This window comes from Carcharhinus amblyrhynchos, chromosome 35 (assembly GCF_965287045.1).
Source record: "Carcharhinus amblyrhynchos chromosome 35, sCarAmb.v2.hapA, whole genome shotgun sequence".
Taxonomy (NCBI): Eukaryota; Metazoa; Chordata; class Chondrichthyes; order Carcharhiniformes; family Carcharhinidae; genus Carcharhinus; species Carcharhinus amblyrhynchos.
In genome coordinates this window covers 18,284,882-18,307,065 of record NC_137358.1, presented here as the reverse complement: position 1 = coordinate 18,307,065, position 22,184 = coordinate 18,284,882, and the positions used below count along the sequence as shown (strand labels likewise).

The 22,184-nt window shown below is 50.4% G+C and overlaps 1 protein-coding gene across 1 annotated transcript in view; it reads right to left on the bottom strand.

The window, feature by feature from the left end:
* Nucleotides 1-263: 263 nt before the first annotated feature.
* The window catches only part of septin3 (septin 3), a 53,151-nt gene continuing 31,230 nt past the window's right edge, over nt 264-22,184 (bottom strand). The window contains exons 6-10 of the mRNA XM_080217303.1: nt 20,497-20,614; nt 14,414-14,509; nt 11,871-11,967; nt 1,518-1,569; nt 264-938 (exon numbers count right to left, since the gene is read on the bottom strand). Coding sequence (XP_080073429.1) covers nt 812-938; nt 1,518-1,569; nt 11,871-11,967; nt 14,414-14,509; nt 20,497-20,614 — 490 coding nt within the window. The 3' untranslated portion in view covers nt 264-811. The remainder of the gene's footprint in view (nt 939-1,517; nt 1,570-11,870; nt 11,968-14,413; nt 14,510-20,496; nt 20,615-22,184) is intronic.

Here is a 22,184-nt window from a genome sequence, read left to right as displayed (position 1 = left end):
CCTCTGAGTAAAGAACCTACCTCTGACATCCGTCCTATAATTACCACCCCTTAATTTAAAGCTATGTCCCCTCGTGTTAGCCATCACCATCCGAGGAAAAAGGCTCTCACTGTCCACCCTATCTAACCCTCTGATCATCTTGTATGCCTCAATTAGGTCACCTCGTAACCTTCTTCTCTCTAATGGAAATAACCTCAAGTCCCTCAGCCTTTCCTGATAAGACCTTCCCACCATACCAGGCAACATCCTGGTAAACCTCCTCTGCACCCTTTCCAATGCCTCCACATCTTTCTTATAAATGCGGCGACCAGAACTGTACGCAATACTCCAAGTGCGGCCGCACCAGAGTTTTGTAGAGTGAACCAGATGGATTTGAATGACAATGGGTGGGAGTTTCATGGACGCCGAGAGATTGGTTTTCCAGATTTATGAACTAAATTTAAATTCCACCAGCTGCCGTGGTGAGATATGAATTAATCTGGGCATCTGGATGACTCAATCAGTGACATTCCCACAACACCAATGGATAGAGACGCAATGGGCAGGATAAAGCTGGGCAAATGTACCAAAAGGACCAATAGATTTATCAAAATTGGGAAGTTCGGGGCATTGAAAGATAAGCACAAAGTAATCTAATTCACCACATATTCTATCGCTGGGGAGGATTACAGGCCTGACACAAACAAGTGATTGAACGTTAAAAGCTTCTACCCTTCTTAAGGAGATAGATTTGTGTTTGCTTGCTTACAAAACTGAGATTTTACACAAGGTTCCTGGGGAGAATCGAACACTTTCCGTTCTCTGGGCGGATTCAGAGGTTACTCTCGTGCACCTCTCCCGTGTCGTTAGCCAGGTTTCCGTTTTCGTTCAGCCGCGTTGCCCGATACGTCTCGTAGAAAATGTTGTGTGTCACTTCCTTCAGGTCCTGAAGGTGAGTCCTGCGGAGTGCACAGCAGAAGAACACACAGAGAGAGAGAGAGGAGGCAACAGAGGGGAGGGGAGGGCAATCAGAGGCACATGGAGAGGAGGAGAGGCGGACAGGAGAAGAGGGAAAAAAAAGAGGGAGATAGAAAGAGAGGCAAAGGGAGAGACGCAGGGAGACAGTCAGAGCCGGGAGGTAGATCCAGCGAGCAGACAAAGAAAGGGGAAAATGGGCGAGAAAGTGGGAGATTAGAGGGGAAATGGTGAACGAGGGGAGGATGGGAATTAGTAGGGAGAGAGGGTGGGGGAACGGTGGGGGGGGAGGCAATGTGGGAGGGGGCAGTGTGTGGGGGAGAGGAAGAGTTTAAAATTGTGGAAAAGGCAGAAGGACCATGACGTGGGTGAAATTCAAAGAAGTGTGGAAGAAAAGAGGGTGAAAAGAGAGGGGATGGAATGAGTGAATAACCGGAGGGGAGAACATGCAGCCAAAGATCAGAAAGTAGGAAGACGTGGAGGGAGATAAAGAGAGAGAGATTCGTGAGCCGTGATTAAAAAGCACCGTGGAGACGGTGTACGTGTGTAAGAACTGGCGTTACCTAACGATGAGGTCCCGGAGAAGAGGAAACTCACAGTGGGTGACATTCTCAACTGGAAAGAGACAGAAAGAAACAGCGGGTCAGAACGCAACACCCACAAACAAAATCCCTTCCCCAAACTTGAGTCTCACTCCTGTTGTGGGAAAGGTTTTGGAAAAAATTATTAGGGATAGGATTTATAGTTATTTGGAGAGTAATGAGTTGATTGGAGATAGTCAGCATGGTTTTGTAGCGGGTAGGTCGTGCCTTACTAACCTTATTGAGTTCTTTGAGAAAGTGACCAAAGAGGTGGATGGGGGTAAGGCAGTGGATGTGGTGTATATGGATTTTAGTAAGGCGTTTGATAAGGTTCACCATGGTAGACTTCTGCACAAAATGCAGATGTATGGGATTGGGGGTGATCTAGGGAACTGGATTAGGAATTGGCTAGCGGATAGGAGACAGAGGGTAGTGGTTGACGGTAAATATTCATCATGGAGTTCGGTTACGAGTGGTGTGCCTCAGGGATCTGTTTTGGGGCCACTGCTGTTTGTAATTTTTATTAATGATCTGGATGAGGGTATAGTTGGGTGGATTAGTAAATTTGCTGATGACACCAAAGTCGGAGGTGTGGTAGATGGTGAAGAAGGGTGTCATAGTTTGCAGGGTGACTTAGACAGGTTGCAGAGCTGGGCCGAGAGGTGGCGGATGGAGTTTAATGTGGAGAAGTGTGAGGTAATTCACTTTGGTAGGAATAACAGATGTGTTGAGTATAGGGCTAACGGGAGGACTTTGAATAGTGTGGAGGAGCAGAGGGATCTAGGTGTATGTGTACATAGAGCCCTGAAAGTTGGGAATCAAGTAGATAAGGTTGTTAAGAAGGCATACAGTGTCTTGGCGTTTATTGGTAGGGGGATTGAATTTAGGAGTCGTAGCGTTATGTTGCAACTGTACACAACTCTGGTGCAGCCGCACTTGGAGTATTGTGTGCAGTTCTGGTCCCCACATTACAGGAAGGATGTGGAGGCTTTGGAGAGGGTGCAGAGGAGGTTTACCAGGATGTTGCCTGGTATGGAGGGGAGATCCTATGAGGAGAGACTGAGGGATTTGGGGTTGTTTTCGCTGGAAAGAAGGCGGCTAAGAGGGGATCTTATTGAAACATATAAGATGATTAGAGGTTTAGATAGGGTGGATAGTGATAGCCTTTTTCCTCGGATGGAGAAAGCTAGCACGAGGGGGCATGGCTTTAAACTAAGGGGGGGTAGTTATAGGACGGATGTCAGGGGTAGGTTCTTTACCCAGAGGGTGGTGAGGGATTGGAATGCCCTGCCAGCTGCAGTTGTAAATGCGCCTAGTTTGGGGGCGTTTAAGAGGTCTATGGATAGGTTTATGGACGAAAAGGGATTGGTTTAGGTTAGTGGGTCACTGTTGTTGTTTTTTTTTTAACTGGTCGGCGCAACATCGTGGGCCGAAGGGCCTGTTCTGCGCTGTAATGTTCTATGTTCTATGTTAAACTTGGGTGTGGGCATCGCTGGCTAGGCCAGCGTACGCTGCCCTCCAGGAGGTGGCGCCGAGCTGCCGTCTGGAGCCGCTGCAGTCCACGCGGCGTAGGTACACCCACCGTGCTGTTAGGGAGGGGAAGTCTCAGGGTCTTGACCCAGTTGCAGGAACGAGGTTATAATTCTCTGTGAGGATGCTGAGTGAGTTGGTGGCGTTCCCAGGCACCTTGTTCTACCGGAAAGACCCCCCCAACTCCAGGCACCTTGTTCTTCTAGATGGTAGAGGTTGGAGGTTTGGAAGGGGCTATTGGAGAAGTGTTGGCAGAGCCTGCAGTGTGTCTTGTAGGTGGTACACAGGGCTGTGCATTGGTGATGGAGGAAGTGGATGTTTAAGAAGGTTCACTAGGTCAATCCCAGGTAGGGAGGGAGAGGTTGAGTAGGTATGTACTCATTGGAGTTTAGAAGAATGAGAGGCCACCTTATTGAGATGTATCGGATTCTCAGGGAGTTTGACAGCGTAGGTGCTGGAGAACTGGAGCCAGAGAGCAGAGCGAGGGGGTCGCCCATATAACACGGAGGTGAGGAGGAATTTCTTCCCTCAGAAATTCTTTACCGTAAAGGGCAGTAGGGATTGGGTTGTTGAGTACATTCAGGACTGAGAGAGGCCGGCTTTAACCAGCAAGGGACTCGAGAGTTACGGGGATAAGGTGGGAAAGTGGAGTTGAGGATTATCCTATCAGATCAGTCACTGAATGGCAGGGCAGGCTTGATGGACTGAATGGCCTACCTCTGCTGCTATGCCTATTCCCGTTACAATGCACTTTGAGATGACCCAAGACTGCGGAAGTCGCTGTAGAATGTTGTTTTTTTAAAATTATTGTTTATTTTTTGAAGTGTGGTGGGGACAGATTCACACAGCGAGCGGTTAGGGTCTGGAATGTACTGTCTGAGAGTGTGGTGGAGACAGATTCACACAGCGAGTGGTTAGGATCTGGAATGTACTGTCTGAGAGTGTGGTGGAGACTGATTCACACAGCGAGTGGTTAGGATCTGGAATGTACTGTCTGAGAGTGTGGTGGAGACAGATTCACACAGCGAGTGGTTAGGATCTGGAATGTACTGTCTGAGAGTGTGGTGGAGACTGATTCACACAGCGAGTAGTTAGGATCTGGAATGTACTGTCTGAGAGTGTGGTGGAGACTGATTCACACAGCGAGTGGTTAGGGTCTGGAATGTACTGTCTGAGAGTGTGGTGGAGACAGATTCACACAGCGAGTGGTTAGGGTCTGGAATGTACTGTCTGAGAGTGTGGTGGAGACAGATTCACACAGCGAGTGGTTAGGATCTGGAATGTACTGTCTGAGAGTGTGGTGGAGACAGATTCACACAGCGAGTGGTTAGGGTCTGGAATGTACTGTCTGAGAGTGTGGTGGAGACAGATTCACACAGCGAGTGGTTAGGATCTGGAATGTACTGTCTGAGAGTGTGGTGGAGACAGATTCACACAGCGAGTGGTTAGGGTCTGGAATGTACTGTCTGAGAGTGTGGTGGAGACTGATTCACACAGCGAGTGGTTAGGATCTGGAATGCACTGCTGAGAGTGTGGTGGAGCCAGATTCACACAGCGAGTGGTTAGGATCTGGAATGTACTGTCTGAGAGTGTGGTGGAGACAGATTCACACAGCGAGTGGTTAGGATCTGGAATGTACTGTCTGAGAGTGTGGTGGAGACAGATTCACACAGCGAGTGGTTAGGATCTGGAATGTACTGTCTGAGAGTGTGGTGGAGACAGATTCACACAGCGAGTGGTTAGGGTCTGGAGTGTACTGTCTGAGAGTGTGGTGGAGACAGATTCACACAGCGAGTGGTTAGGGTCTGGAATGTACTGTCTGAGAGTGTGGTGGAGACAGATTCACACAGCGAGTGGTTAGGATCTGGAATGTACTGTCTGAGAGTGTGGTGGAGACAGATTCACACAGCGAGTGGTTAGGGTCTGGAATGTACTGTCTGAGAGTGTGGTGGAGACAGATCCACACAGCGAGTGGTTAGGGTCTGGAATGTACTGTCTGAGAGTGTGGTGGAGACAGATTCACACAGCGAGTGGTTAGGATCTGGAATGCACTGTCTGAGAGTGTGGTGGAGACAGATTCACACAGCGAGTGGTTAGGATCTGGAATGCACTGTCTGAGAGTGTGGTGGAGACAGATTCACACCGCGAGTGGTTAGGATCTGGAATGCACTGTCTGAGAGTGTGGTGGAGACAGATTCACACAGCGAGTGGTTAGGATCTGGAATGCACTGTCTGAGAGTGTGGTGGAGACAGATTCACACCGCGAGTGGTTAGGATCTGGAATGCACTGTCTGAGAGTGTGGTGGAGACAGATTCACACAGCGAGCGGTTAGGATCTGGAATGTACTGTCTGAGAGTGTGGTGGAGACAGATTCACACAGCGAGTGGTTAGGATCTGGAATGTACTGTCTGAGAGTGTGGTGGAGACTGATTCACACAGCGAGTGGTTAGGATCTGGAATGTACTGTCTGAGAGTGTGGTGGAGACTGATTCACACAGTGAGTGGTTAGGATCTGGAATGTACTGTCTGAGAGTGTGGTGGAGACAGATTCACACAGTGAGTGGTTAGGATCTGGAATGTACTGTCTGAGAGTGTGGTGGAGACAGATTCACACAGCGAGTGGTTAGGATCTGGAATGTACTGTCTGAGAGTGTGGTGGAGACAGATTCACACAGCGAGTGGTTAGGATTTGGAATGTACTGTCTGAGAGTGTGGTGGAGACAGATTCACACAGCGAGTGGTTAGGATTTGGAATGTACTGTCTGAGAGTGTGGTGGAGACAGATTCACACAGCGAGTGGTTAGGATTTGGAATGTACTGTCTGAGAGTGTGGTGGAGACAGATTCACATAGCGAGTGGTTAGGATCTGAAATGTGGTGGAAGTCCATTCAATCAATGTTTTCGAAGGAGAATGAGAGAATGATCCAAACAGAATGATATATTGAGCTACAGGGTGAGCTGAGTGACTAAGTGAGTTACTCTGACAGATAGGCTCACACAATGGGCTGAATAGCCTCCTCCTTCACAGTAACCATCCTCCATTCCTTGACGCTATCAATTCTAATTCCATTTCACTTCTATCTTCAATATGCGCTGTAATATGTTTAGTTTGAGTGTTCAAATGCTCTGAATAATTTGTTTTCAATCAGGGCTTTGAGCCGAAACCTTCCATTTTACTTCCTGCTTGACGCCATCTTGAATGGGGAACATGGGAGCTGGAGTGGGCCACTTGGCCCCTCGGGCCTGTCCCGCCATTCAGTCGGATCTTGGCTGTTCATCCAACTGCACACCGCTATCCCGGTATTCCTTGGTGTTACTCACCCCTAGAAACCCAGTGATTTCGTTCCTGTATATGCCCAAAGATGGCCATTTAATATTAGAATGTGATTAGTGGATGAGTTACTCCCAGAAGCAGCGATAGCCTGAAGAGTGTCAGTGCAGCCAGAGAGGGTTCACTGCCACATCATTGGCCCCGCAGGTACAGAATGGTCTAAGACGCTATCTTTGGGTCCCCGTGTCTTTTGAGCTATGAGCCTGGCACAGAGTGCTGGTTAATCCCCTCATTATCCTGTACCAGAGGCAAAGAAGAACACAGAACAAAATCAGCCCGGGAAACAGGCCCTTCGGCCCAACGAGCCCGCGCCGCCATCTCAACACCACCAGTCCCCCTACTCCACCCACGACCCCTGTCTAATGTTTTATGGCCATCCAGATTGAGGGAAACTGATTTAGGGACAATTTATTCCTGCCAATCAGCCTAACAGCACATCTTTGGGGTGTGGGAGGAAACTGGAGCACCCGGAGAAAACCCACGCAAGCACGGGGAGAATGCGCAAACTCCCACAGACACCGGCCCAAATCCATGTGTCTGCTCAGCAATCAGTGATAGTCACTGAGCTGTCGTGTTGCCCAGTATCTGGTCCAGTTTAGGCACACACTAACGACATGAAGCACTAGGCCAATCTCGAACAACCAAGAGCAGCCCCAGTACGACCCATCACGTGTATGCCCCTCGTTGGACACGAGGCGGACCCACTTATAACCTGTGAACGAAAAGAGAAAAACATTATTATCATACTATACCCATTTACATTACCAGGGACGCCCCAATGCTAATGACCCTTATTTAAAAGGTTCTCCTATATCCACCGATCTCCAACTCACTCATGTGCCTGTCTAAGTTACTCTTAAACAACTCCAGCGTGTTTGCCTCCACCACCTTACTTGGCAGAGCATTCCATACCCCCATTACCCTCTGTGTGAAAAACCTCCCTCTAATATCTGTGTTATACTGCTCCCCCCTCACCTTAAGCCCATGGCCCCTTGTCCTACGTGTCTCTATCATAGGAAATAGCTTACCTCTGTTTACTCTATCTATACCCTTCATAATCTTATATACCTCTATTAGATCCCCCCTCAGTCGGCGTCTTTCAAGGGAAAAGAGCCCCAATTTCTTCAATCTTTCCTCATACCCCAGTCCTTCCATACCAGGCAACATCCTGGTGAACATCCTCTGCACTCTCTCCAGAGTCTCCACGTCCTTCTGGTAGTAAGGCGACCAGAACTGGACGCAGACCATTGTCTATCTCAGGCACATGAGTGGGTTGGGGATGGGTGGATATAGGAGATTGTTTTAAATAAGGTTCATTAGCATTGGGACGTCCCTGGTAATGTATAAGGATGGGGAATGATACTAATGTCTTTCTCTTTTCATTCACAGGTTTTAAGTCTGTCCGCCTTGTTGTCCAACGAGGGGCATACACGCGATGGGTCGTACTGGGGCTGCTCTTGGTTGTTCGAGAGTGGCCTAGTGCTTCATGTTGTTAGTGTGTGCCTAAACTGGACCAGATGCTGGGCAACACGACAGCTCAGTGACTATCACTGATTGCTGTGCAGATACATGGATTTGGGTCGGTGTCTGTGGGAGTTTGCACATTCTCCCCGTGCTTGCGTGGGTTTTCTCCGGGTGCTCCGGTTTCCTCCCACACCCCAAAGATGTGCTGTTAGGCTGATTGGAGGTAATAAATTGTCCCTAAATTAGTTTCCCTCAATGTGGAATGCCATAAGCGTAGATAAGGGTCATGGGTGGAGGGGGGGACTGGTAATGTTAAGATGGCGGCGCGGGCTCGTTGGGCCGAATGGCCTGTTTCCCGGGCTGTTTTTGTTCTTTGTTCTAAATGTCCCCAAACAGGGGATCAAACCCCATTGTCAGCACGACTCTGGAATATGTGGCAATATCCGAGGTCCCTACCTGCTCTGTCTCGAGCTGCTCTCACAGATCCCACGGCACCCGAGCTGTGTTTCGGGGCGAGAAGGTGCTATATAAATGCAAGTCTTTCGTTTACAGGAATACGTCACCCGGCCTGACCCCGACCAAAGTAACCAATCACGGCAGCTGCTCCTGACCACCATCTAGTGGCCCCTCCTGGGAAGTGCGGGTGCGCCGATAAAGAGCGGACAAGTTCCGGGATGTTGGGTAGTTTGGCCACTCACTATTTCGGGCTGACCGGTTAGCGACGTACCAGGGGGGTAATCTTCACCGGTCACCTAAACCCAACGATCTGGCTCCCCTTTCAGCAGGGGTTGGGTAGGTCCGTGGTGGAAAGCGTTCAACTAGAACGTAGAACATTACAGCGCAGAACAGGCCCTTCGGCCCACGATGTTGCGCCGACCAATTAAGAAGCAATGACCCTCTAACCTAAACCAAACCCTTTCCATCCATAAACCTATCCACGGATCTCTTAAACGCCCCCAAACTAGGCGCATTTACAACTGCAGCAGGCAGGGCATTCCAATCCCTCACCACCCTCTGGGTAAAGAACCTACCCCTGACTTCCGTCCTATAACTACCCCCCCTTAATTTAAAGCCATGCCCCCTCGTGCTAGCTTTCTCCATCAGAGGAAAAAGGCTATCACTGTCCACCCTATCTAAACCTCTAATCATCTTATATGTTTCAATAAGATCCCCTCTTAGCCGCCTTCTTTCTAACGAAAACAACCTCAAATCCCTCAGTCTCTCCTCATAGGACCTCCCCTCCATACCAGGCAACATCCTGGTAAACCTCCTCTGCACCCTCTCCAAAGCCTCCACATCCTTCCTGTAATGTGGGGACCAGAACTGCACACAGTACTCCAAGTGCGGCCGCACCAGAGTTGTGTACAGTTGCAACATGACGCTGCGACTCCTAAATTCAATCCCCCTACCAATAAACGCCAAGACACCGTATGCCTTCTTAACAATCTTATCTACTTGATTCCCAACTTTCAGGGATCTATGTACACATACACCTAGATCCCTCTGCTCATCCACACTATTCAGAGTCCTACCGTTAGCCCTATACTCAACACATCTGTTATTCCTGCCAAAGTGAATTACCTCACACTTCTCCGCATTAAACTCCATCCGCCACCTCTCGGCCCAGCTCTGCAACCTGTCTAAGTCTTCCTGCAAACTATGACACCCTTCCTCACTATCTACCACACCTCCGACTTTGGTGTCATCAGCAAATTTACTGATCCACCCAACTATACCCTCATCCAGATCATTTATAAAAATAACAAACCGCAGTGGCCCCAAAACAGATCCCTGAGGCACACCAGGGAGAGTGGATTGTACAAAAATTGTCTCGAAGAGTTCTATAAAATTAGATCACTCAACATCCAGTGGCCTTGCGTGTAACAACTAAATGGTATTTATTTCCTGTGTGGTCATCTCATGATGGACTGAGGTGTGTAATAGCGCGATAGTGTGGGACGGAGAGTGAGATGGTTCGATGGTGTGAGAGAGGAAGGATGAGACTCACACGCCTGAGGTCCTGAGGGGGCGATACATGAAAATGGGAGCCCGTGGGCCTAGGGGTGGCACGGTGGTTGGCACAGTGGTTAGCACTGCTGCCTCACAGCACTAGGGACCCGAGTTCAACTCCCAGTTTGGGTTCTGGGCTGGGTTAAATGGCATTGGGTTAGGAAATCCTTGGGATATTTCTAGGAATCAGTCCAGGCGATGTGTGAGCCACAGTCTTCAACAGCAGGCTCTGAAGAAGAAGATGCCATCGCCAGCATGGTGGCACAGTGGGTTAGCACCACTGCGTCACAGCGCCAGGAACTGTATCAACATGGTATGTGGGCTGGAGGTGCTGCGGTGACCGAGTGGTTAAGGCGTCGGATTTGAAATTTAATGGGGTTTCCGCCTGTAGGTTCGAACCCCGCTCGCAGCGGTTATGGGCGGCACAGTGGTTAACACTGCGGCTTCACAGCTCCGGGGACCTGGGTTCGATTCCCGGTTTGGGTCTGTGCAGAGTCTGCACATTCTCCCCGTGTCTGCGTGGGTTTCCTCCGAGCGCTCCAATTTCCTCCCACAGTCTGAATGACAGGCTGGTTAGATACATTGGGCCGTGCTAAATTCTCCCTCAGTGTACCCGAACAGGCACCGGAGTGTGGCGACTAAGGGATTTTCATTGCAGTGTTAATATAAGCCTTACTTGTCACACTAATAAATAAACTTTTTAAAAAAAGTGACTCTGATGCAGTTTTGGGCGCCGCACTTACGCAAGGATATTTTGGCCTTGGAGGGAGTGCAGAGGAGGTTTACTAGGCTTATTCCGGAGTTGAGGGGGTTGAGCTATGAGGAGAGGCTGAATAAACTAGGCTTGTACTCGTTAGAGTTTAGAAGAATGAGGGGAGATCTCATTGAGACGTATAAGATGATGAATGGGATGGATAGGATAGAGGTGGAGAGACTCTTCCCGCTCAGAAAGGACAGTAGGACTAGGGGGCACAGCCTCAAGATAAAGGGGGGGCGGTTTAGAACGGAGTTGAGGAGGAACTTCTTCACTCAAAGGGTGGTGAATCTCTGGAATTCTCTGCCCGTTGAAGTGGTGGAGGCTGCCTCGCTAAATATTTTTAAGACGCGTGTTGATGGGTTTTTGATAAGCGACGGGATTAAGGGTTATGGGGAGAGGGCGGGAAAGTGGAACTGAGCCACGACAGATCAGCCATGATCTTATTGAATGGCGGGGCAGGCTCGAAGGGCTAGATGGCCTACTCCTGCTCCTATTTCTTATGTTCTGATGACTGAGGAGAGGCAGAATGTGGAGGCTTTGGAGTTTGATGGAGGAAAGAGCGAGGGAGGTTCAGAGGGGCAATGAGTGTTGAAGGATTGAGGCTTGAGGGAGATACGAGGCAGCTGTTAACAGATAGGCTAAGGAGGGAGGCACTGATTAAGTGAACGTATCTGACCCAGGAACTGTATCAACATGGTATGTGGGTCAGAGCTTTGACTGAGTGGTTAAGGCGTCGGATTTGAAATTTAATGGGGTTTCCGCCTGCAGGTTCGAACCCTGCTCGCAGTGGTTATGGGCAACACAGTGGGTTAACACTGCGGCTTCACAGCTCCAGGGTTCGAATCCCGCCTCGGGTCACTCTCTGTGTGTGGAGTTTGCACATTCTCCGCGTGGGTTTCCTCTGGGTGCTCCGGTTCCCTCCCAAAAACTCGCTGCGGTCTGTTAAAAGACTTCTGGATGAGTTTATTGGGATTGGGAGTTACAGATATGGCCTGCTAGCTATGGATGTGATCGGCGCAACTTGTGGGCCAAGGGGCCTGTTTGTGCTGTAGTGTTCTATATGCGGGTTAGGTTGATGCTAAAATTGCCCCTTAGTGTCCTGAGATGTGTAGATTAGAGGGATTAGCGGGTAAATATGTAGGGATATGGGGGTAGGGCCTGGGTGGGATTGTGGAGGGTGTAGATTCGATGGGCTGAATGGCCTCTTTCTGCACTGTAGGGTTTCTAGGGTAACAGACTCACCCTCGATGATGCCCCAAGGTGTTTTCCTGCCTAAGACTCTCTTCCCGTTTATCTGATACTCAGTGTCACTCCCGACAATAGCGAAGGGCATGGTTTCCTGCAAGATTGGAAAGAAAAGCAGGTAAGTAATGGAAAGAACATGATAAGAACATAAGAAATAGGAGCAGGAGTAGGCCATCTAGCCCTTCGAGCCTGCCCCGCCATTCAATAAGATCGTGGCTGATCTGTCGTGACTCAGTTCCACATTCCCGCCCTCTCCCCATAACCCTTAATCCCCTCTCTTATCAAAAACCCATCAACCCACGTCTTAAAAATATTTAGCGAGGCAGCCTCCACCACTTCAACGGGCAGAGAATTCCAGAGATTCACCACCCTTTGAGTGAAGAAGTTCCTCCTCAACTCCGTTCTAAACCGCTCCCCCTTTATCTTGAGGCTGTGCCCTCTAGTCCTACTGTCCTTTCTGAGCGGGAAGAGTCTCTCCACCTCTATCCTATCCATCCCATTCATCATCTTATACGTCTCAATGAGATCTCCCCTCATTCTTCTAAACTCTAACGAGTACAAGCCTAGTTTATTCAGCCTCTCCTCATAGCTCAACCCCCTCAACTCCGGTATCAGCCTAGTAAACCTCCTCTGCACTCCCTCCAAGGCCGAAATATCCTTGCGTAAGTAACAGCACAACAACATCCACAAGGATTGGAAATACGTAGCGGGGACAACGCTTGCTAAAGATTCTCCTGGGTAGTTTCAGAGAGGGCGATTGGTGCCAGGTTGAGTATTTCCAGTTTTTTGTTGTCCAAAGGGGGTATGGAGAGTTGGGTAGATCAGTCAGGAGCTTATTTAACGATGGAACAAACTCTAGGGATCAAATGGCCTCCTGGAGACAAGAGCTTCTACATGGGGTTTCTCATCCTGCCCTGTTGTCTGGTGAGAAATCTTACAACACCAGGTTAAAGTCCAACAGGTTTATTTGGTAGCAAAAGCCACTAGCTTAGAACATAGAACACTACAGCACAAACAGGCCCTTCGGCCCACAAGTTGCGCCGATCATATCCATACCTACCAGGCCATAGAACTATCTGTAACTCCCAATCCCACTAAATCCCATGTACTCATCCAGAAGTCTCTTAAAAGACCCCAACGAGTTCGCCTCTACTACCACAGCCGATTCCACTCACTCACCACCCTCTGAGTGAAAAACTTACCCCGACATCTCCTCTGTACCTGCTCCCCAGCACCTTAAACCTGTGTCCTCTCGTAGCGACCATTTCAGCCCTGGGAAATAGCCTCTGAGAATCCACCCTATCTATTCCTCTCAACATCTTATAAACCTCTATCAGGTCGCCTCTCAACCTTCGTCTCTCCAGGGAGAAGAGTCCCAGCTCCCTCAACCTATCCTCATAAGGCATGCCTCCCAATCCAGGCAACATCCTTGTAAATCTCCTCTGCACCCTCTCAATAGCTTCCACATCCTTCCTGTAGTGAGGCGACCAGAACTGCACACAGTACTCCAGCTGCGGCCTCACCAATGCCCTATACAGCCGCAGCAAGACCTCCCTACTTTTATATTCAATCCCCTTCGCTATGAAGGCCAGCATCCCATTCGCCTTCCTGACCACCTGCTGCACCTGCAGGCTGGGTTTTTGCGACTCATGCACAAGGACCCCCAGGTCCCTCTGCACCGTAGCATGCTGCAACTTTCCGCCCTTTAAGTAGTAGTCCCTCCTACTATTATCCCTGCCAAAGTGGATAACCTCGCACTTGCCAACATTGTATTCCAATTTGAGGAAGATTTGACCTGGGAGAGGGTGCTTGCAATGGGGGCAGTCCCTCTCAATGGGACCCCACTCCCTTCCTAGACATCAGTTCGCACTGCTGCCTCACAGCACCAGGGAACAGGGTTCGATTCCCGGCCTCGGGTCACTGTCTGTGTGAAGTTTGCACATTCTCCTCGTGTCTGCGTGGGCTTCCTCCCACAGCCCAAAGACGTGCGGGATAGGATTGGCGATGGGGTTACAGGGATAGGGAGTTGGGGTGGGCCTGGGGAAGATGCTCTAATGGAGAGTCAGAGCAGATCCAATGGGCTGAATGGTCTCCTTGAAGAGACTCTATAGATTCTCTTGGTTCACATAACTAACGCTATTGGGCGACTCATTTGGTGTTGGCCTCTCTCTGTCGTGGGTGTAACAGCAATGAGGGCAGGATCAGGCACTTTAGTGACCATTAATTGGCCAAATAAGGCCCTCAACAGGCCCAGGCTCAGTCCTTGCCCTCCAGGGAGACATGGCGGGTGTGGGCCAACTGCAAACTGCTTATAAACCCCCCCACCCACACCTCATCTCCAAACCAGCTGGCTGGACAGCGGGTGAGAGGGGAAGAGGGGAGAATTGTGAAGACAAATCCTGACCACCGTAAAACAGAGAGAGAGAGAGAGAGGGCCGTAAGTCTGGCTCAGACAGGGGAAGAGGCAATCTGTGAGCAGCACCCTCCAAACACAAGGCTGCTGTTTCCTGTGTCTCAGTTTGACGCAGGCTCTCACTCACCCGGATCTTGTCATTTTCCATTTTGTCTTCCATATCTTCATCAAACTCTCTCTGTGGGTAAAACTCAATGCAGTTTGCCTCCAGCTCCTTCCGAACCTGTCAGGGTCAAAATAGCGAAAAGCGAGTCAAAGCTGGAGCTCGTAATCTCGCTCAACCCCAGATAAACTCACAGAATCAGCTGCAGAGTCTAAAATCCCACTGATACCCCTCCCTCTACCCCCTGCCCCCACAGTACAGTCCAACCACCCCCCCCACAGTCCAATCCCCCCCCTACAGTCCAATCCCCCCCCCCACAGTCCAATCCCCCCTACAGTCCAACCCCCCCCTACAGTCCAATCCCCCCCTACAGTCCAATCCCCTCTACAGTCCAATCCCCCCCTACAGTCCAATCCCCCCCTACAGTCCAATCCCCTCTACAGTCCAATCCCCCCCTACAGTCCAATCCCCTCTACAGTCCAATCCCCCTTACAGTCCAATCCCCCCCTACAGTCCAATCCCCTCTACAGTCCAACCCCCCCCTACAGTCCAACCCCCCCTACAGTCCAATCCCCTCTACAGTCCAACCCCCCCCTACAGTCCAATCCCCCCTACAGTCTAAACCCCCCCTTACAGTCCAACCCCCCCTACAGTCCAATCCTCTCTACAGTCCAACCCCCCCTACAGTCCAACCCCCCCTACAGTCCAATCCCCTCTACAGTCCAACCCCCCCTACAGTCCAATCCTCTCTACAGTCCAATCCCCCCTACAGTCCAATCCCCACTACAGTCCAATCCCACTACAGTCCAATCCCCACTACAGTCCAATCCCCTCTATAGTCCAATCCCCTCTACAGTCCAATCCCCACTACAGTCTAACCCCCCTACAGTCCAATCCCCCCTACAGTCCAATCCCCACTACAGTCCAATCCCCCCCTACAGTCCAATCCCCTCTATAGTCCAATCCCCCCCCCACAGTCCAATCCCCCCTACAGTCCAATCCCCACTACAGTCCAATCCCCCCTACAGTCCAATCCCCCCTACAGTCTAATCCCCCTACAGTCCAATCCCCACTACAGTCCAATCCCCCCTACAGTCCAATCCCCCCTACAGTCCATTCCCCCCTATAGTCCAATCCCCACTACAGTCCAATCCCCCCCTACAGTCCAATCCCCTCTATAGTCCAATCCCCCCCCCTACAGTCCAATCCCCCCTACAGTCCAATCCCCACTACAGTCCAATCCCCCGTACAGTCTAACCCCCCGTACAGTCCAATCCCCACTACAGTCCAATCCCCCGTACAGTCTAACCCCCCGTACAGTCCAATCCCCCCTACAGTCCAATCCCCTCTATAGTCCAATCCCCCCCCTACAGTCCAGTCCCCCCTACAGTCTAATCCCCCCTACAGTCCAACCCCCCCTACAGTCCAATCCCCTCTACAGTCCAACCCCCCCTACAGTCCAATCCCCCCCTACAGTCCAACCCCCCCTACAGTCCAATCCTCTCTACAGTCCAACCCCCCCCTACAGTCCAATCCCCCCTACAGTCCAATCCCCACTACAGTCCAATCCCCCCCCTACAGTCCAATCCCCACTACAGTCCAATCCCCCCTACAGTCCAATCCCCACTACAGTCCAATCCCCCCTACAGTCCAATCCCCCCTACAGTCCAATCCCCCCCCTACAGTCCAATCCCCCCTACAGTCCAGTCCCCCCTACAGTCCAATCCCCTCTATAGTCCAATCCCCCCTACAGTCCAATCCCCCCTACAGTCCAATCCCCCCCCACAGTCCAATTCCCCCTACAGTCCAATCCCCCCCCCACAGTCCAATCCCCACTACAGTCCAATCCCCCCTACAGTCCAATTCCCCCTACAGTCCAATCCCCACTACAGTCCAATCCCCACTACAGTCCAATCCCCCGTACAGTCCAATCCCCCCTACAGTCCAATCCCCCCCCACAGTCCAATTCCCCCTACAGTCCAATCCCCACTACAGTCCAATCCCCACTACAGTCCAATCCCCCGTACAGTCTAATCCCCCCTACAGTCCAATCCCCCCTACAGTCCAATCCCCCCTACAGTCCAATCCCCCCCCACAGTCCAATTCCCCCTACAGTCCAATCCCCACTACAGTCCAATCCCCACTACAGTCCAATCCCCCGTACAGTCTAATCCCCCCTACAGTCCAATCCCCCCTACAGTCCAATCCCCCCTACAGTCCAATCCCTCCTACAGTCCAATCCCCCCTACAGTCCAATCCCCTCTATAGTCCAATCCCTCCTACAGTCCAATCCCCCCTACAGTCCAGTCCCCCCTACAGTCCAATCCCCTCTATAGTCCAATCCCCTCTATAGTCCAATCCCCCCTACAGCCCAATCCCCCCCTACAGTCTAACCCCCTCTACTCTCCCCAAGGGGACAGGAAATCCAAATAAACATGTTCTCCACTTATTGGAGTAATTTTAACACTGGAAATGCTGACGTTTCCGGAACATTTTGGGAATGAGTTTATTTCTATCCAGCTGCTATCTTTACCACTTTCGATAAAGAGTCTGTGAAAATTCCTCTCCGTTGTATTTTGACACAATCCTTGCCAGCTTTATTACATTAGCGCTGAATATAGACGTGTTAACCGGGACACAAAAAATAGGAGACAGACGTCTGGAGCTTATTGTCTATCCTCTGAGTCTGAGAGGAACAGATAGTGATATAAAAACAGAAAGTGCTGGAAATACCCAGCAGGTCAGGCAGTGTCTGTGCTGAGGGAACCGAGTTAATGTTTATGTTCGATGATGTTAAAAATGTGACTGATCGAAGCTGGAATTTTTGATTTTTTGATTTGATTTGTTATTGACAGATGTATTAGCAAACAATGAAAAGTATTGTTTCTTGTGCGCTATACTGTTCATAGAGAAGGAAAGGAGATGGTGCAGAATGTAGTGTTACAGTCACAGCGAGGGTGTAGAGAAAGATCAACTCAATGCGAGGTAGGTCCATTCAAAAGTCTGACAGCAGCAGGGAAGAAGCTGTTCTTGAGTCGGTCGGTACGGGACCTCAGACTTTTGTATCTTTTTCCCGATGGAAGAAGGTGGAAGAGAGAATGTCCGGGGTGCACGGGATCCTTAATTATACTGGCTGCTTTGCAGAGTTGTAGACAGTTAGACAGAGTCAATGGATGGGAGGCTGGTTTGTGTGATGGATTGGGCTACATTCACGACCCTTTTGTAGTTCCTTGCGGTTTTGGGCAGAGCAGGAGCCCAGACCGAGCTGTGATACAACCAGAAAGAATACTTTCTGTGGGGCATCTGTAAAAGTTGGTGAGAGTTGTAGCGGACATGCCAAATTTCCTTCGTCTTCTGAGAAAGTAGAGGCGTTGGTGGGGCTTTCTTAACTATAGTGTTGGCATGGGGGGGGACCAGGACAGGGTGTTGGTGATCTGGACACCTAAAAACTTAAAGTTCTCGACCCTTTCTACTCCATCCCCGTTGATGTAGACAGGGGCACGTTCTCCTTTATGGTTCCTGAACTCAATGACAATCTCCTTTGTTTTGTTAACATTGAGGGAGAGATTATTGTTGCCAGTTCACCAGATTCTCTATCTCATTCCCGTACTCCGTCTCATCATTGTTTGAGATCCGACCCACTACGGTGGTGTCATCAGCAAACTAGAAAATGGAGTTGGAGGGGAATTTGGCCGCACAGTTACAGGTGTATAATTGTGGAAGGATGAGAGGAGGGAACTACAAATCGGAGGGGTTCTGATACGCTGATGATGAGAGATCAATGACAGAAGGGCCAATGGTATGGGGGCCAAAGTGGGGACAGTAAAGGGGGCAAGTAAAGAAACTGGGGATCTTTCGAGAGGAGGTGTAAATGGCAACAGGAGATACATATCTGCCGCTTGAAAAAGTGAGTCAGGAGTCTCACTACACCAGGTTAAAGTCCAACAGGTTTAGATGGTATAAAAGCCCCTAGCTTTCAGGGTTTGCCCCTTCATCAGTTGAGTGGGGAGGTTCTAATCACAAACAGGGCATATAAAGACACACACAGTTTACAGAATACTGATTAGAATGCGAGTCTTCGCAGCTAACCATAGAACATAGAACATACAACATTACAGCGCAGAACAGGCCCTTCGGCCCACGATGTTGCGCCGACCAATTAAAAAGCAATGACCCTCTAACCTAAACCAATCCCTTTCCATCCATAAACCTATCCACGGATCTCTTAAACGCCCCCAAACTAGGCGCATCTACAACTGCAGCAGGCAGGGCATTCCAATCCCTCACCACCCTCTGGGTAAAGAACCTACCCCTGACATCCGTCCTATAACTACCCCCCCTTAATTTAAAGCTATGCCCCCTTGTGCTAGCTTTCTCCATCCGAGGAAAAAGGCGATCACTGTCCACCCTATCTAAACCTCTAATCATCTTATATGTTTCAATAAGATCCCCTCTTAGCCGCCTTCTTTCCAGCGAAAACAACCCCAAATCCCTCAGTCTCTCCTCATAGGACCTCCCCTCCATACCAGGCAACATCCTGGTAAACCTCCTCTGCACCCTCTCCAAAGCCTCCACATCCTTCCTGTAATGTGGGGACCAGAACTGCACACAATACTCCAAGTGCGGCCGCACCAGAGTTGTGTACAGTTGCAACATGACGCTGCGACTCCTAAATTCAATCCCCCTACCAATAAACGCCAAGACACCGTATGCCTTCTTAACAACCTTATCTACTTGATTCCCAACTTTCAGGGATCTATGTACACATACACCTCGATCCCTCTGTTCATCCACACTATTCAGAGTCCTCCCGTTAGCCCTATACTCTACACATCTGTTATCCCTGCCAAAGTGAATTACCTCACACTTTTCCGCATTAAACTCCATCCGCCACCTCTCGGCCCAGCTCTGCAACTTGTCTAAGTCTCCCTGTAAACTATGACACCCTTCCTCACTATCTACCACACCTCCGACTTTGGTGTCATCAGCAAATTTACTGATCCACCCAACTATACCCTCATCCAGATCATTAATAAAGATTACAAACAGCAGTGGCCCCAAAACAGATCCCTGAGGCATACCGCTCGTAACTGAACTCCATGACGAATACTTTCCTTCAACTACCACCCTCTGTCTCCTATCTGCTAGCCAATTCTTAAAGGTAACCAAGTCTTAAAGGTGCAGACAATGTGAGTGGAGAGAGCATTAAGCACAGGTTAAAGAGACGTGTATTGTCTCCAGACAGTTAGTGAGGTTTTGCAAGCCCAGGCAAGTCATGGGGGTTACAGATCGTGCGACACGATCCCAAGATCCCAGTTGAGGGTGTCCTCAAGTGTGCGGAAATTAGCTGTAAAGACTTGCAATCTTTACAAGCATTGGACTTATCAGAATGCGAGTCTTTGCAGCGAATTAAATCTTAAAAGGTGCAGGCAATGTGAGTGGAGAGAGCGTTAAGCACAGGTTAAGGAGATGTGTATTATCTCCAGGTAGTGAGATCAAAGATGTGTGGGTTAGGTTGATGCTAAAATTGCCCCTTAGAGTCCAGGGATGTGGAGGTTAGAGGGATCATAGAAACCCTACAGTGCAGAAAGAGGCCCTTCGGCCCATCGAGTCTGCACCCAACACAATCCCACCCAGGCCCTACCCCCTATATTATACCCACTAATCCCTCTAACCTCCACATCCCTGGACTCTAAGGGGCAATTTTAGCATCAACCTAACCCACACATCTTTGGACTCACTGTCTGGAGACAACACACATCACTTTAACCTGTGCTTAACCCTCTCTCCACTCACATTCTCTGCACCTTTTAAGATTTAATTCGCTGTAAAGACTCGCATTCTGATCCGTCCACCGCTGGCACCTCCACATCATGGAGAAGGGTAGAGGTTATGACCTGAACAGTGTTGACCCTGAGTTAGTGTAAAGCTGCCAGATTAAAGGTTGAGATTCTGTTTCTCGAGCTTGCATTGAGTTTTATGAATTTTTCCACCCCCCCCGTTGTAGCAATCGCCAAACTCTCCCAGAGAGAAAGCGATGGATGCCTCCTCCTCCTCCTCAGTGGGTTTACACGGAGACAGAGGGACACGGTTAGGGAGCCACTCACCCTCAGTTTAAATTCGTGCCTCTCCTCCAGGGTCATGGTGTCGGCCTTCGCGATGACCGGGATAATGTTCATTATTTTCCCCAATCGCTTCATAAACTCCACATCCAAGGGCCGCAACCTAGAAAGACAAAAATATCGGTCAGGGACCCCGGAGCGAGGGGGGTACAGGAGGATAATGTGGGGGGAGGGGGTGGGTGAGGAGGATGTGGAGGGGGGTGGGGCTGTTTGAGGGGAATGGACATAGAACACTACAGCACAAACAGGCCCTCCGGCCTACAAGTTGCGCCGATCATATCCTGACCTACCAGGCCTATCTGTAACCCCCAATCCCATTAAATCCCAAAGAACAAAGAACAACACAGCGCAGGAAACAGGCCCTTCGGCCCAACGAGCCCGCGCCGCCATTTTAACACCCATGACCCATGTCTAGGCTTATGGCACTCCACATTGGAAACCAAATTGAGGGGAGACTAATTTAGGGACAATTTGTTACACCAATCAGCCGAAGAGCACATCTTTGGGGAGGAAACTGGAGCAAACCCACGCAAGCATGGGGAGAATGCGCAAACTCCCACAGACACCGGCCCAAATCCATGTGTCTGCACAGCAATCAGTGATAGTCACTGAGCTGTCGTCTTGCCCAGTATCTGGTCCAGTTTAAGATGTACTCATCCAGAAGTCTTTTAAAAGACCCCAGCGAGTTCGCCTCTACCACCACCGACGGCAGCCGATTCCACTCACTCACCACCCTCTGAGTGAAAAAACTTACCCCTGACATCTCCTCTGTACCTGCTCCCCAGCACCTTAAACCTGTGTCCTCTCGTAGCGACCATTTCAGCCCTGGGAAATAGCCTCTGAGAGTCCACCCTATCTATTCCTCTCAACATTTTATAAACTTCTATCAGGTCGCCTCTCAACCTTCGTCTCTCCAGGGAGAAGAGTCCCAGCTCCCTCAACCTATCCTCATAAGGCATGCCTCCCAATCCAGGCAACATCCTTGTAAATCTCCTCTGCACCCTCTCAATAGCTTCCACATCCTTCCTGTAGTGAGGGGACCAGAACTGCACACAGTACTCCAAATGGGGTCTGACAAGGGTCTTATAAAGTTGTAGCATTACCTCCCGACTCCTAAACTCAATCCCTCGATTAATGAGTGGGGAACGGGGTGTGAGGGGGAATGGGGAGGGGGGTGAGGGGGAATGGGGAGGGGGGTGAGGGGGAATGGGGAGGGGGTGAGGGGGATGGGGAGGGGGTGAGGGGGAATGGAGAGGGGGTTGAGGGGGAATGGAGAGGGGGGTGAGGGGGATGGGAAAGGGGGTGAGGGGGGATGGGGAGGGGGTGAGGGGGAATGGGGAGGGGGGTGAGGGGGAATGGGGAGGAGGGGTGAGGGGGAATGGGGAGGGGGTGAGGGGATGGGGAGGGGGGTGAGGGGGAATGGGGAGGGGGGTGAGGGGGAATGGGGAGGGGGGTGAGGGGGAATGGGGAGGGGGGTGAGGGGGAATGGGGAGGGGGGTGAGGGGGAATGGGGAGGGGGGGTGAGGGGGATGGGGAGGGGGGTGAGGGGGATGGGGCTGTTTGAGGGGGAATGGGGGAGGGGGGAATTCTGTTGCAGAGAGTTAAGTGGCTCAGCCCAACATCCTCTGTGAGGTCTCAATCTGTATAGAGCTCAGAGCCCATTATTACACCCA